General features: G+C 44.5%; 1 protein-coding gene across 4 annotated transcripts in view; it reads right to left on the bottom strand.

Annotated features, from left to right (window-relative positions):
- Positions 1–15,604, bottom strand: part of LOC143476104 (uncharacterized) — a 52,225-nt gene extending 36,621 nt beyond the window's left edge. For 3 of the 4 annotated variants that reach the window (XR_013121226.1, XR_013121225.1, XM_076974092.1), the window contains exons 1-3: positions 14,550–15,604; positions 11,291–13,217; positions 10,607–10,744 (exon numbers count right to left, since the gene is read on the bottom strand). Coding sequence is in view for 2 of the 4 variants with exons in the window: in XM_076974092.1 (XP_076830207.1) it covers positions 10,607–10,744; positions 11,291–11,423 (271 nt within the window). In the remaining 2 variants the exon portion in view is untranslated. Of the gene's footprint in view, positions 1–3,297; positions 3,439–10,606; positions 10,745–11,290; positions 13,218–14,549 lie in introns of all 4 variants that reach the window. The other variant, XM_076974091.1, reaches the window with a different exon arrangement.
- Positions 15,605–15,654: the final 50 nt, after the last annotated feature.

Below are 15,654 nucleotides of genomic sequence, written 5' to 3'. Positions count from 1 at the left end.
TCAGCTGCAAAAAGACAAGTATCAATAGCTCGATCCAATCAATGTCAAGAATGGCTTGGAAAAAGCAAAGGAGAGCAAATCAAGTCTTTGTATCGCATAGCAAAGCAAGCAGCAAGGTCGAAAAAAGACATTGTTGGCGCATCATGCATCAAAGACAGCAATGAAAAAATTATATTTGAACAAGATGGCATTAAAAACCAGTGGCGATCATATTTTCAAGGCCTGTTGAATGAAACAAATCCGATTAGTGCGGAGTTTACTGCTGATGCAGTTGAAGGACCTATCCTGGATGTCTCTGCAACTGAACTAACTTTTGCCTTGAAAATTATGAAGAATGGAAAGGCTGCTGGCCCAACGGGTCTATCAGTTGATATTATAAAAGCATCTGGCGAACCCGGTATCCAGAAACTACTACAGCTCTGTCGCGAGTTTTGGAGCTGCGGGAAGATGCCAAAGGAATGGAGCTCAAGCACAACATTGCCCTTATATAAAGGCAAAGGCGATCCACTAAACTGTTCATCCTACCGAGGAATTCGACTACTAGAGCACAGCCTGAAGATTGTCGAGAAAATCATCGAAAGGAGACTATTAACCTACCTTTCGATTGGAAACTATCAATATGGGTTTATGGCTGGGAAATCGACCATCGATGCAATCTTCATTATACGACAATTGCAAGAAAAATACCACGCTAAGCAACAAAAACTTTTTCACGTTTTTGTCGACTTAGAAAAAGCCTTTGACCGCATCCCACGAGAAGCGATAAGCTGGTGCCTGCGCAGGCAAGGTGTTCCTGAGTATTTAGTGCACCTTGTCATGGCTACATATGAGCACACAACGACATTAGTCAGCACACCGGCTGGAAACACATGTGAATTCGAGATTGGTGTTGGTGTGCATCAAGGATCAATTCTCAGCCCATTGTTGTTCATAGCGGTGATGGAAGAAATAACAAAACCACTACGCACAAATGACATATGGGAAATTATGTACGCTGATGACATAGTACTGACGGCTTCATCTGAAAAAGAAGCGGCGTAAAAGTTTGAAGTGTGGAATCGACATTTAGGCAAACATGGGTTCAAAGTGAACATAGGAAAGACAAAAGCCCTGATTACTGGAGAAACCGCCCAAAATGCTCCCACTGGTCAGTGGCCGTGCTCAGTGTGCAATACTGGTGTTGGCAGCAACTCGATTCTATGTCATCATTGTAAAAAATGGTGTCATAAAAAGTGCTCGAAGATAACTGGTGCATTGTCTTCAATAGCCACAGCAAACTTTGTTTGCCCAACTTGTCAGAATCCTAACCAGCCTGTAAAGCAAACACAACTATTGGACAAGCTAGGGATTGAACATGTAACGACATTTCAATACCTGGGGGACATGATTAATACTGCCGGAACTGCTGATGCGGCAGTTCGTACTCTCATCCGAGCCGCTTGGAGCAAATGGAGACCCCTTGCTTCTATATTCACTCGACGCGATATTCCTTTACAGCTGCGAACAAAACTGTACAGCTCAGTGATGAGGCCTGTATTGCTGTATGGTGCAGAAACATGGCCCATGACCAAAAGACTTGAACAGCAACTACACAGAACTGACATGAAAATGCTGCGATGGTTACAACGTGTAAACCTTGCTGATCACATTGAGTCCACTGAGATACTACATCGTAGTGGGCTAGGTGGAATAAGTGAAGCACTGCAAAAGCATCGGTTGCGCTGGTTTGGTCATGTAAAACGCAGTGAAAATACTGCAATAAAAACCATTATGAACCTAGAAGTTGACGGGAAACGACCAAAAGGACGCCCAAGGACAACATGGTTGACAACTATTCGAGGAGACCTGAAAACTACTGGGCTAAAGGAAGCTGATGCTTTGGATAGAGTGAGCTGGCGACATAAACTACGCGTCCAACCTCCGCTAGGGGACAACGGACGTTAAAACGATGATGATGATGAAATACGTCTTAATAGACAGCCCATGGTTGGACCTAGAACAAGCATTCTGCGGGAAATTAAAACTCTCAGACCTCCCTTACATTAGCCCTAATATTAAGCGTCAGGACTGTTTTAAAAGCCTCAGTATAAGTACTTCACTGACAGCCTGGTGGGAATTCCTTAAATTAACTCGGTCTCCACTTATCCCATGCAAACTAACACCCATTTGGAACAATCCAGACATCTGTCAGAACAAGAAAGTATTACATTTCACATCATGGCATGATAAGGGAATAAAAAATTTAGAACATATTATTAAAAAAGGAAACTTTGTCAAATTTCAGGAACTTATATCAGAGTATGGTATAAATAACAGTAGATTTCTTGAATATCAACAATTAAAATCCATCATTCAACAGAAATTTAACCGCAATCAACTGAATTTAGAAATATCAGCATGGGTAACTGAATTTTTAAATCTAGATACTCCTAAATTATTATCAAAACTGTATAAATTATTGTTAAAATTTGATGATTCAATATCCCTTCCAATAGCCAAATGGGAACGAGATCTATCTATTAATCCAGATCAACATTTTTGGACAGACGTATGCACAAACATTTTCAAAATAAGTAAAAGCCCCAACTTACAACTTATACAATACAAAGTCCTTCATAGAACACATTATACAGGACAAAGGATGTTCCAAATGGGCCTAGCACAGTCAAACATATGCACCCAGTGTACAGGCAATGTAATTGATCACTATATGCATGCTATATGGGACTGTAGGCCTGTCCAGGAATTCTGGCAGAAGGTATGTGTAGACTTGTCCACGTTGTTACGACTACTCTAGGCTATAGCCCTAACAGAGAATGAGTATGATATGGAAAAGAGGGAGTGAGATAGATATGAATGAAATGACGAATTTATTCAAAGTATGGCCAAGGGATGTAACTCCAGGACACAACACAATGCTCAAAATAACAAACAAAAACGTCTCTAACCAAAATAATATCAACTACCTAACCTGATGCGATTTAAAGAAATGAAAGTAAATAACAATAACCTACCCTAACTACCTATGACAAAACAAAGAGAACGGTATAACCAAAAGAGCGTCGTGTCCTTTCTTCCCGTCTGGGCCGAACTAACAAGCAGGATATTTATACTTATACACTATTTACATATATATATACACATAAATTATATACATAAACACATACAATATATACACCAGCTACCAAGACCAAAAGGGGCAAATCTAGACTCAAGTTCAGGGACGAAATAATACAAAGTCAATGAAACCAGAAAACCAACCAAACAATCAAACGAACGCTATAACACACCACACACCAATCTGGAGAATAATCTCCTCGTCTTGCCGATTTGATGGTCTTTTAAAGGCGGGATTGTGGGTCTTGGGCGGTGGACAGCCAATCCACAACAACCAGGAAGCGAATGACATACACGGTGGGAGGAGACACACATCTGGACCTGTAACGTCAGACACGAACACCACAACGACCACCAGTGGTCGTAACAACGTGGTTTAAATGCTACATCCCAACGTCACCCAGACTGTGCATCCTAGGAGACGTCAGTGAACTGGCTATAGAGGCAAACACATCACACATAGTTCTTACTGCCCTATGCATCGCCAAGAAAACCATTCTTATCAATTGGAAAGCAATAAAGGACCTGCATATTACTCATTACAAAAATGTATTACTCGATCACATCTGTCTGGAGAGAATGTCTGCTTCCTCTAAAGACCAGTTGGAAGAATTTAACTCTCTTTGGTTCTCACTGATCAGTTCCATTAGCTAGTTGGGGAGGCTGGCTGGGGCCACAACTCCCGGGTGGCCGGTTGGTGGCTGGGGGTCGACTCCGGGGGGACTGCTCATGCCGGCCACTTTCTGGGCTGGGGGGCCGGGGCTGCCGACCTGGGATGTTTGTGTGTTTGTCCTAGCGGGCGGTGGGGAGGGTCCTTGGATGGCGCTGCCTCTGGGCTCTGGGGTGCGGGGCCGGGGGTGCGGGGGGAGCAGGTGCTGGCCCCAGGGGGGGTGGCTGGCCTCCCCTGCGGGGCCAGGTGGCGGGGCCCGGTGCCTGGGGCCACCCGACCCCGTGCTGGGGCCCTGCCTGCACGGGGGGGCCTGTGCTGCTGCGGGCGCACCGCTGGGGGCGTCGGGTCTGGGCCTTGGGGCTCTGAGGGGCATGGCTGGTGGGGGTGGGGCGGTGGCTGTCGGGGGTGTCTGGGGCGGGCCGGGGGCGCTGGGTTCTGGACTCAGACCAGATTGTCTTCAATCCTGTGTATGTCTGCTGTCGTTTGATGTGCGATTGGTATGGCTGTGGGTGCTTACATAGGTGTGTTGTGTATATGGGACAAGGTGTGTGGGTGTATATGTGGGTGGAGATATATATAAGAGATGAATGTGTGGGTGTATACGTATGCGATAGAGAATATGTGTTTAGGTGTATGTGGATGTCTAGACTGGCTGTTCTCTGTGGTGGGGGCGGTGGGGATCTGGGCTTGGATGTGGTGACGGAGGGAGCTGCCCGCCCGGTCTCCCCGGGTCGACCGCTCCCTGCCTCGAGACGGTGGGGCAGTGAAGCTCGGTGCTCAATGAGCCAGCTAGCTGGCTCTCCTCTTCCAGAGGACCATTTCCTCTGGACCTACGCATTTCCACCCACCCACCCCCCACACATATACACGCACGCACGCACGCACACAGTCCTTGTACATTTAGGATCCTGGGGGGCAGGCGTGTAACCAGAGGTTGATGAGGTGGGCCTGCTGCCATGGTCCTGGGGGAGGCTCCGTTTCCTCTGGTTCCCCTGGATCTGCACTCCTTGGCTGTGGGGGCGCAGTCCGGAGTTCTCACTTTTCCGCCTGTGGGGGCGGGCATGCAAGGGATCACTGGGAAGTGCTGCCCTGGGGCTCCACAGCTCCTGGGGGGCCGAGGGCGGGTGGGATTCCCGGGTCTTTCTCTGCCTACCTCTGGCCTCTGGGGGAATGTTGTCGCAGCTTTCTACCCTTGCTGGTAAGTACATTCCGTACATTTATCCTATGTTGCACAACTGCATGTAAAAATGTAAAATGTAAAAATGTAAAATGTAACTAGGTTACACAAACACACACTCACACATACATCACGTCATTTGTGCTAAATGTCTTTGGTACACTTTCTGCTTTACTTTGCTGTGGTCATTCGAGCTGGTTGGGGTTTTTTTTTTTAGGGTTCACACACATAGTGTGGGAACCCTATTGTAATTGCTCGAGTTTTTCTTCTTCTTATTATTATTTTTCAGGCTGTAAAACGCATACTGCAGCCTAGACCGTCAGGCCCAGAAACACCAAACTTGGCAGACAGGTGCACCAGAGGTGCAATGAGGGAAGCCCAGACAATGACCCACATTGGCCTGATGGTGGCGCTATAGCGCAGCATTTTGCGTTTTGGTCCATATCTCCTACACCGTAGGTCCTAGAAACGAAATTCCACTTCTCATGGATTCCTTGGCTCAAGCCAAACAAAAAAGCCTCAAAAACCATTTAGCTCCGCCCACTTAGATTTCGAGTTCATTTGCATAATGTGCAAAATCGCGCACATTTTTGAGCGCAAACTAGTCCCTGGATTTTTTTACACACATGCACATATGTGGTATCCAAACGTTCAGAAGAGTCTGAACTTTAAAATGTATCTAGCAAAAATGCTAATTTCCTCACTACCTAATCAGTATAAGCCAATCAAATGAGGGGGCGTAAACTCAATTGTAAATTTTGCGTTTTGGAGCTCTAACGGAAGAAAACTTGCATGCAATGAGATCAGCACGGGTTTGACAGGCTGAACATTGGTCAATCTGCACGAAACCTCTTGGGTGTGGGCAAGTGCACGCGCCCTATGACGTACTCCATCTGGGTGTCGATTGGCCACCGGGGGCGCTATTGCAAAAAAAGCAAGTATATCCCCTACATAATTCCACTTGGGAACATGCAATTGGACTCTTGATTCCTTGTAGTAGTGCAAACAACTTTTCCATTACATGTCCTATTAAAAAATGCACAGTTTATTTACAGTTAATAATAGTTTGAAATCATCACTTTTCATACTGCTCCTAGGATTTTCATACTATCATGTCAAGCAAAGTCTTATAATACTCTACAGACTGTGAAATCAAAAAACAATCCGAAGGTTTTGGATTTTAGGACACTTATACCTGCTAAGTATTTTTTAATGGACAGCATCGATACATAGAATATTCATATTCTTAAAGCTCTTTCATATTTTATCCAATTCTGACCAAAATGCACAAGCCCATTCACAATCTCATCTTGAACAAATTTGCCAAGTTTCATCCAAATCGGTTATCGTATGGCTCTACAGTGCAATATTATATACAATGCATTAAAATGCATGTTAAAGTGCCTCTGTCACCTTCTCCCTGAAACTGAAACTTCACACACACTCAGTGTCTCTCACACTCTCACCCACATTCCCCCTCCCATCTCTGTGCCCTAAGTAAACATTGCTCTGGCTACCTAGATCTCTCTGTGTCTAATATAGAGGCACAGGCACAAGCAGGCCTTCCTATAGCATTCACAATAACACTTCCCTAGCCATACCCATCCATATCTCAGTGACTAACACATGCTCATACAAACTGATATTTGGCTTCTTTTTTGTCTCTCTCTCAAACACACACCTTTATACCTATATGTAGGGGTGGGCGATATGGGAAAAAAAATAGTATCACGATTTTTTTCATAAAATCACGATTTCGTGAAAAATACAAAGCTTTCTTTTTAAGCAGATTTAAATTAATGATATTGCAATTTTCCATGTGCAAACATTGTAAACAAAAAATGTAAACAACACACGTGCCACTGTGTCACGTAGGGCTACGCCCCCCTCTCCTAGCTGTCACTCCGGTTTCCCTGTTCCTCGTGTCTGTTGTTCCCTGCTCCTTGAGCCCGCCTTGTTGTGTGTTTCTATGGTTTCCCCACATCTGCCACGCCCATGTCGTTATTGTCTTCATCTGTTTCCATAGTTGCCAGGTTTGCGGTTTCACGCCAAATTGGGCTTGTTTGAAAATCCAGCCGCGGGTAAAAATTCTGGGGTCGCGGGGTGCGGTTCTTTGGGCTACTTTTGAGTTGGGCCACCACGGGGGTTACAAGTCAACACAAAGAATCGATTGCGATATAATACTTAATTTGTCTCCATTTTAAACACTCGCCACCCCCATCCCCCCGTCAACGACTTTGGGCTAGTTTAGGCTGCTGAAGGGTGGGTTTTACACTGACTTTTGCGGGATATTTTTGTAGGACCTGGCAACCCTGCCTGTTTCTAGTCTAGTTCAATGTATTTATAGTCCCCGTGTCTCCCATGTCGGTATCGGTTATTTTGTGCTACTTACCTGTTTATTCTCTTGCCTCGTTCGTGCTCTAGTGTATTTAACTGTTTCTGTTTTGTCTTCGTCGTAAGTGCCGTTCAGCCTAGTTTTGTTTCCCCTGCCTTGTTTTGTTCTTTGTGCCACCATGCCCGTTTATATTTCATGTTCGGACTGCCTACCTGTTATGACCCCGCCCGGTATTACGACTCTGTCCATTCATTAAATCTCGCTCTCCTCAGTGTTTGTGTCCGCCTCCCTGCTCTGCGTCATGCAGTTCCTTACACTGTTAAAGCGCACTATTGCACTAAATATTTCCCAGCACTTTAAACTTAGTTAAATATTTATTAGAGGTGTATTCAACTAAGGATTTTCATAGTCGAATCTGATTCGTCCAATTTTCCCTTTAGTCGACTAATAGTCGAATCAGGTTTTTTTTAAGAGCACCTTAAACGGGATCTCGTTCTCATTCAGGACTTTTTTCCACTTCAAAGTAAAAACCAAAAACACTCAGATAAATGAATAAACATGGTAGGTTGGCTTTATTCCGCTTTTATTTATTACTTATTTATTTTTTTATGAAACGTTAGAGAACATTAACCGTCAGTGCACATATCGAACTGGCACTGTGCAAAATGTCAAAAATATTTAAAATAAAATATGCCTGCCTGAAAATATATTTAAAAAATTGCCACACAACAGCAAACAAATTATAAGGAAAGGTTCAAGGAAAGGTTTAAAAAGCAAACAGCAACAAAAAATGTTTATAGGCTTACTTGCCGAGACGCACCGCGATGAGATGACACACAGAAATGACAAACGGCTGAACAGTTTTTTTCGCCTTACGCGTTTTAAATGGTATGCCAGGTTGGTTGTTGTCGTGCGAAATAAAAGGCGCTGATGACATAACTTGCACTTTACTTTGTTTGATTCATATTTATCTTTTTCAAAATACTTTTGAAGTTTTTTTAGTAGCCGTTATAATCTGTAGCGTGTTCAGCTCCGCTCATTTGGATTGTGCAACTGCAGGGTGTGATTTTCTAATGTGTAGTAAGGAAGATGCCTATTGTTAATGCGCACACATCATTTAAAAATATTTATTAACGGAAATTAGGATGATTTTATTTGACAAAGGGCTATATATAACGAAAACAAAGACATTTAATGTAACAACTAATGCTTAGCAGCGTCCTTGGGCACCCCCATGCAGTTAGAATGGTACATTCGACTATGACGTTCATGGTCGAATAGGGGGCATAGTCGACTATAGTCGAATCAGCGACTATTGCAGGTCACCCCTAATATTTATACATATAGTCGAAATGATTCGATATAATTCGCTTTTTATTCACATTATTTAATGGTTGTTTATTTTCAAAACGCCCAATCTTAACGTCTTCACGTTCTCTCATGTTTCGTCCTGGAATTACAAGAGGCTCGTATGTTAACGTAAAGAGAACTGTTCAGTCAGACAGCTATTTGTTGTGAAACGAAGTAGTTACAATTTCAACCATTTTCAAGTACTTTAGCCTAAATTCCAGCACTTTTCAAACCTGAAACACAAAGCAACTTTAAACTTCATCAAGTAAATGTTCCTTCCCCTGTTTTTGAGGGATGGTTCTTTATACTACCACATATCGTTCACGCGAGGTATGGCGGAGTCGCGCGCTATGGTCACTTGTGAGGCGGCTGCCCGTATTGTTTCACTTTCGGCATATTACTTGGGATGTCTATGTCTCAAGTCATTGAATACATTTGTTGTACTGGCATCGGACGTTTTCACGTGTTCTTTGCACACTTTACATATCGCTGTAGTTTGGTCTTGGTCAGTGGAAGAAAATCCGAATCAATTTCAGATTACAGAGGTGGATTTCCTCTTCTTTACCAGCTCCTCGGTTTGGCTTTCAGCCGTCGTTGTCCACGCAGTTTTTAGTTTTTACAAACACAACAAGGAGGCGTGGAAGACGCACAGTTCGCTGTGATTGGTCCGTCCTACGCCCTACGTCTGACGCATCGGTGGGAACCAGCATAAAAAAGTCATTGCGCTGATTGGCAAAGGCGATCTATACGATTTCTCTAATTTGGTAGATCGCCTGCGATTCTCCACTCGTTATCGCCATTCACGATTTTATATCGTCATATCGTGCACCCCTACCTATATGTATGTATAGTTTCTATGTATGCTTATGTATATATAGGTATTAGTATATGTTGTCATAGTTTGAGTACATACACTACCACACACACACACACACACACACACACACACACACACACACACACACACACACACACACACACTTCTACCTAAATGTATGTATAGTTTGTATGCATATCTATAGTATATGTATAGTATATGTCAGTCATTCCAGTCATGTCAGTTATGTCAGTCATGTTATGCCAGGCTTTGCAGACTACATTCATACTTTGAATACACGGGCAGTCATGTTAGGCGTGCTAAGAGTGAATTAACAAAGCACCCAAAGTCTCTGGCTCCCTCAATCTCTCTCTGTCTGTAATATACAGGCCCAATCATGTATAGACACGTGCAGGCCTTCCTATATTGTTCACATAGATGCAGCCCTAGCCAGATGTGCTATTTCTGTGTCTCCTTTTCTGACACACGCAGATGTCATCACACACTCGGTAGAGCACACACTGGCCAATCCCAAACAGCTTCTTTTCACTTTTAGGTCTAAAGGACCTTTTTGGGCTTCCTTTTGCTTATTGGGGCCAAAATGCCTATTTGTGTGTGAACCTGCCAATCGCCGCTTGCGGCTATATATTTTTTTCTTTTTCTTTATATATAATTATTATTATTTATTTATTTATTTTTTCCCCCTGCCCTTCTGTCTTTTCCCTTTTTATTCTTTCTCTCCCCCTCTTTTCTTGGTCCACCTAACCCCAATAATTATCACTTTGCATATTGTTATAATTGTCATTTGAACTGTACATAAAAACAAAGTTGTCCTCCAAAGAGGGGGGGTAGAGGTGGGCCATTTAAAAAATAAATAAATAAATAACCGTTATTGTTATAGTTGCATGTAGTTTAGTCCTGTTTATCCCCTCTGTGGACCGCATTGTAATTCTGCATTGTATGAGGAGGAGAGCAGAGAAGAGGCAGGAGCACCTATCCAGCACTAAAGGTTGGATTGTTCTTTTGCCAGAATTAAAGAATAACGAAACACAACGCAGACTGTTTGGTGATGGTGGTAGCACGACAGACATCCACCGGTTACACAGGGCTGCTTGAGAATCGGAAGAGGTAGTAGCTTACCAGCTGGTGGGGTGCGCGGTACTTTGCTCCGCGCGCACTCTGCACACGAAACTACATGTCGCATGACGTCTCGGTGCATACCCGGCCACCAGTAACGGGCTCCTAGCACTTGTGACGTCCTCGTGGATCCGGGATGACCTGTACCAAGAGACGTGTGTGCCCAGCTGATGAGTGGAGTGCGCTACGCCAGGGGTACATACATACAGTAATTCAAACAGTAATCTACTGGTGATTCCTAAAAGCCGATTAAAGATTGGCGAGGGTGCTTTTAGCCACTATGGCCCAAAGCTCTGGAATTCTCTTCCTGAAGAGCTCAGAGGCATTTCATCCCTGCATAGTTTTAAGAACAGTCTCAAAACATTCCTGGTTAGATCCGCTTTTAGTTAAGAAATTCTCAATCTTATTTACTTTATTACATTATGTTGTCTATTATTTTCTAAATCCAATTATCTTAATAGTTTTATCTTATTTACTTTACTTTTTATTATCTTATTTACTTTACTTTTTTACTTTTTGTGTTATTTTAATATTTTTATCTTTAATTTCTTTTAACATGTTCTTTTTGTCTTATCTCCTTTTAATGTTTATTTTATTTATACTGTAAAGCACTTTGAGTTGCATGTATGTATGAAAGGTGCTATACAAATAACAATTATTATTATTATTATACGATGAGGCGGACACCTGGGATGTGTATTAGCCGCGGACATTGCCCTGTCGAGCTCCCATTCCACTGCACCGAGGAAGCAATCCGCTGGGAGAACCGGTTCCTCCTCAGTGGAATCCCTGCTCTCGGGGAAGGAGCGAGAGAGGGCATCGGCTCGTGTGTTCTTCACCCCTGGGCGGTAGGTAACCTGGAAACGAAACCTGGAGAAGAACAAAGACCAGCGGGCCTGACATGCGTTCATCCTCTTCGTGGTTTTCAGGTATTTCAGGTTTTTGTGATTACATATTACGTGATTACAACGAAGGGATGTCTAGCTCCCTCTAGCCAGTGCTAGAGGTGAGGTGAAACTCACACTTCTCAAGCTTGCAATAGAGCCTATTGCGCAGGAGAGTGCCCAGAACAGCACGTACGTCATGCACATGTTGGTCCGAGGAGGGTGAATAGATGAGGGTGTCATCGATGTAAGGTACGACACACCTATTCAGATACTCCCGTACAACCTCATTAATAAACGCCTGGAAAAACGACAGGGCCGAAGCCAAGCCGTCATGGAGCAGTCATGGCCTGGTGGTAGGGAACTGGTCTTGTGACCGGAGGGTCGTGGGTTCAATTCCCAGACCTGAGGCCATGACTGAGTTGCCCTTGAGCAAGGCACCTAACCCCAACTGCTCCCCGGGCGCCGGGCTAGGGCTGCCCACCGCTCTGGGCACGTGTGATCCACAGCCCCCTAATCACTAGTGTGTGTGTATTCTAACTGCACAGATAGGTTAAAAGCGGAGGACAAATTTCGATTGGGGTGTAAAAATCACAATTGACAAAATATGACACTTTTTTTTTTTAAGCCGTAAGGCAGGACTCAGTACTGGTAGTGTCCCGTGGACGTACTAAATGCCGTTTTCCACTCATCCCCCTCTCGGATGCGGATGAGGTTATAGGCGCTGCGTAGATCGAGCTTGGTGAACACCCTTGCTGCCCGCAACTGCTCCAGCGCAGACGGCATTAGAGGGAGCGGGTAGGAGTAGCCCACCAAGAGGGAATTGAGCCCTCGGTAATCCACGCACGGTCTCAAACCACAGTCCTTCTTCTTAACGAAGAAAACGCTGGCCGAGGCGGACGAGGTGGATGGAGTGATGTAGCCCTGCGCAAAGGCCTCCCTGATATACTGGCTCATGACTGTCTCCTCTTCCTGCGAGAGAGGGTAAACTCTGCCCTTGGGGGGAGTGGTGCCCTCTTTCAGGGTGATGGTGCAGTCCCACGGGCGATGTGGCGGGAGACGAGCTGACTTTGTGGCGCTGAATACCTCCGCGAGGTCCCGGTACTGGCTGAGGATCGCTTGGGAGTTGGCTATATTGGGGTCTCTACACTGGTGGTCAGCACTCTAACCGGAGCTCTGCGATGTGTGCGTCTGAACGGAGTGGACCAGCGGAGGACACGACCGGTGGACCACCTTATGTGTGGGTTATGCAGACGGAGCCAGGGCAAACAGAGAGTGATGGGGTAACGCAAGTGTGACAAAATAAAGAACGAAATGTGCTCAGTATGACCTTGAACAGTGAGACGGAGGTAAGCTGTGCGATGTTGTATGACACCCCCGCCCACAGGCCGGCCGTCCAGCGCCTGCACATGCCGCGGTTCCTCCAGCTGTTTAAGGGGCACTCTCAACCGCTCTGCCAGGCTCCGGTCCATCAGGTTGCCCGATGCTCCCAAGTCCACTAGGGCACAAACCCCCACAGAACAATCCCTGTAAGACACCGTGGCTTGTATGGAGAGCAATTTTCTAGTCAAGGAGTTACTCACCCGAGCTCTGCCACCGCCCGGGCGAGCGGTCTCCTTGGCTGTGGTCGTCTCTCCCAACTGCATCGGTTCCACAGCTGTGTTCTCCCTCGGGGTCGTCTGCGTAGGACTCACCGGAGGGGGGATAGGCGAACTGCGGGCGCCTCTCTCCTGTATCAGACGGTCATAGGTGTCCGCTAAGCGTACCATCTGATTAAAGCTTTGCCCCTCCTGACGACAAGCTAGCTCGGCGCGCAACTCTGGCCGTAAGCTGGCTATAAAGACGTCCACCAAGGCGGCATCGTTCCATTTCGTGGCTGCCAAAATACGAAAATCCAATGCGTACTCTGCTGCGGGCCGCGTGCCTTGCTTCATTCTTAGCAGGCTCTGACCGCACGTACTGCCCTGCCGAGGGTGGTGAAACACCTCACGCATCTCTGCGATGAAGAAGTCATAGGACGACAGAAGGGGTGATTCGCTCTTGAGCAGGGCTGCTCCCCACTCTAACGCCTTACCGGTTAGGCGGGATATGACATATGCCACCCTCACATTATCGCTCAGCTTTGAGCGGTACGTAAAGTACAGTCCACATTAGGGCTGCAACTATCGAATATTTTTTAAATCGAGTATTCTGTCGATTTTTTCATCGATTAATCGAGTAATCGGATAAAATCACACTTTTGTGTTTTTAACACAATAATATTGATAGTGTGTAATGCAACATGAAAGTTCTCTTAAAATGAGCAAGCAATTGGCTGTTATTCCGCTTGGAGAAGCGCAGTTCACGTGCGGATGCTTTCAGTTTAGGTGCTGAAGCATTGAGGAAGTAGCTAGTGTTATGGTAGGCCCAGTGCTTAATTTGTAAATCAAACGATGCCGGAACGCAAACAGCGGCATGAGACAAGGGATCACTGAGGCCAACAAGTGTTTTAAGTGCAAAAGTGCATTTTAAGCCTAAATTCCAGCACTTTTCAAACCTGAAACACAATGCAACATTAAAATTCATCAGGTAAATGTTCATTCCTTTTTTTGAGGGGTGTTTCTTTATACTATCACATATCGTTACGGACAACACTGCACAGAATTGTGACACGTCAAGTATGAACGCTTCCGCCGTTCGCGGAGTTGCACGCTACGGTCACTCGTGAAAGTATAACTAGCTTTTAGCTTTATGGAGACGCAGAAAGGCATCGCTAAAAGGGAGAGCTCTTATGTGATTTAGGAAGCCTGAATGTGGATCTTGTGTTTAAAAAATGTCTTTTATAGAAATAATTATTTGTTCAATAACTATTGGTTCCGCCAGGATCCACTGCCTTAAACCTGTGCGTCAGTTATAACAGTCAGTGTAAAACAATGATACCGGAGCTGCGTAGTAGTACAAAGCGGGATTTTAAACATTTAAAATAGATGGTGACATAAATTAAACGAAGCCTCGAGGCAAAGAATATGCCTCGAGTATTTTTTGTAATCGAATTACTCGAGTTACTCGAAGAATCGTTTCACCTCTAGTCCACATTGCACAAGGAACCCGTCGCACTTCTCAGGGTCTCCTCCATATGGTTGCGGTGGTGCAATGTGGACCTTCTCCTCTAGCTCGGGTGTTGAGGAGGCTGTCGCTTGAGAGGAAAGGCTCTGCAAAGAACTTGACATTACATGCATTAAATTCCTCCTTTCCTCCATCTCCTGTTGTTGCTTTCCGATGGTCCTACCTTGAAGTGCAAGTATTTCTACTGGCGACAGCTCCTCTGCTCCAGCTGCCACAGGCTGCACATTCTGTGACGCCGGGACAGAAGCAGCTGGAGGCAGAGGCTGAGTGAGACTGGTTTTATTCTCCATTGCAAAAGGAACGTAAAAACTCAGACCACTTGGCAGGACAATGAAATAAACGCAACAAAGAAGAAAGTAAACTTAGAAGCAGCAATCTGATGTGCAGGGCAGGTCTTCTCCAAAGCGATGCGAGGGTGCAAGTACAATGCGCAGCACTGAACGGCACGACCTGTGAGAATAAATACAACCCGAACCTCATTAAGTGACAGACGTCAGTATTCGGGTGATTGTGATGGTGGGAGTGTTCGGGAATGAGAGGGTGTGCTCTGTGATGTTGTGGGCGTGCGTGTGAGGGAAGGAGTGCGTGTGCGCATCCTCTGGTGGCGTCCTGACTGACCCACCGTGACAGTTACAATAGGCATTGTTCTGTGTTTTTACACTGACAACTGCATTTTTACACTGCATTTTTACAACTAAATTAACACTCAAGACCCTTAAAAAAATATACAATCCTGTTATAAAACAAGAAATTCTTGTAATTTAAATTTACAGACTTTTTTAAAGGAGTTTTCTTAAAAAAGTAATTTTCCTGTATTTTACAGGTATAGTCTCTTATGAAAAAGACAGAAAAATACTGTATTTATTTACAGTAAATATTTGTTAAAAAATATTTTTTTACAGTGTATTTTATTATTTTAGAATATTTTTTTTTTTTTATTGTACAGTTGGGTCTCATGAAAGGCGCTTTATAAATAAAATTTATTATTATTACTGTAAATGACTACTTTGATGTTCTTTGCATAACATTCATGTTCTGTTTTTAAAACAATATTAAGTCATG

Source organism: Brachyhypopomus gauderio, chromosome 15 (genome assembly GCF_052324685.1).
Source record: "Brachyhypopomus gauderio isolate BG-103 chromosome 15, BGAUD_0.2, whole genome shotgun sequence".
In the NCBI taxonomy this organism is placed as follows: Eukaryota; Metazoa; Chordata; class Actinopteri; order Gymnotiformes; family Hypopomidae; genus Brachyhypopomus; species Brachyhypopomus gauderio.
The sequence above is the reverse complement of the archived record's forward strand: the minus strand, read 5'-3'. Positions and strand labels throughout refer to the sequence as shown.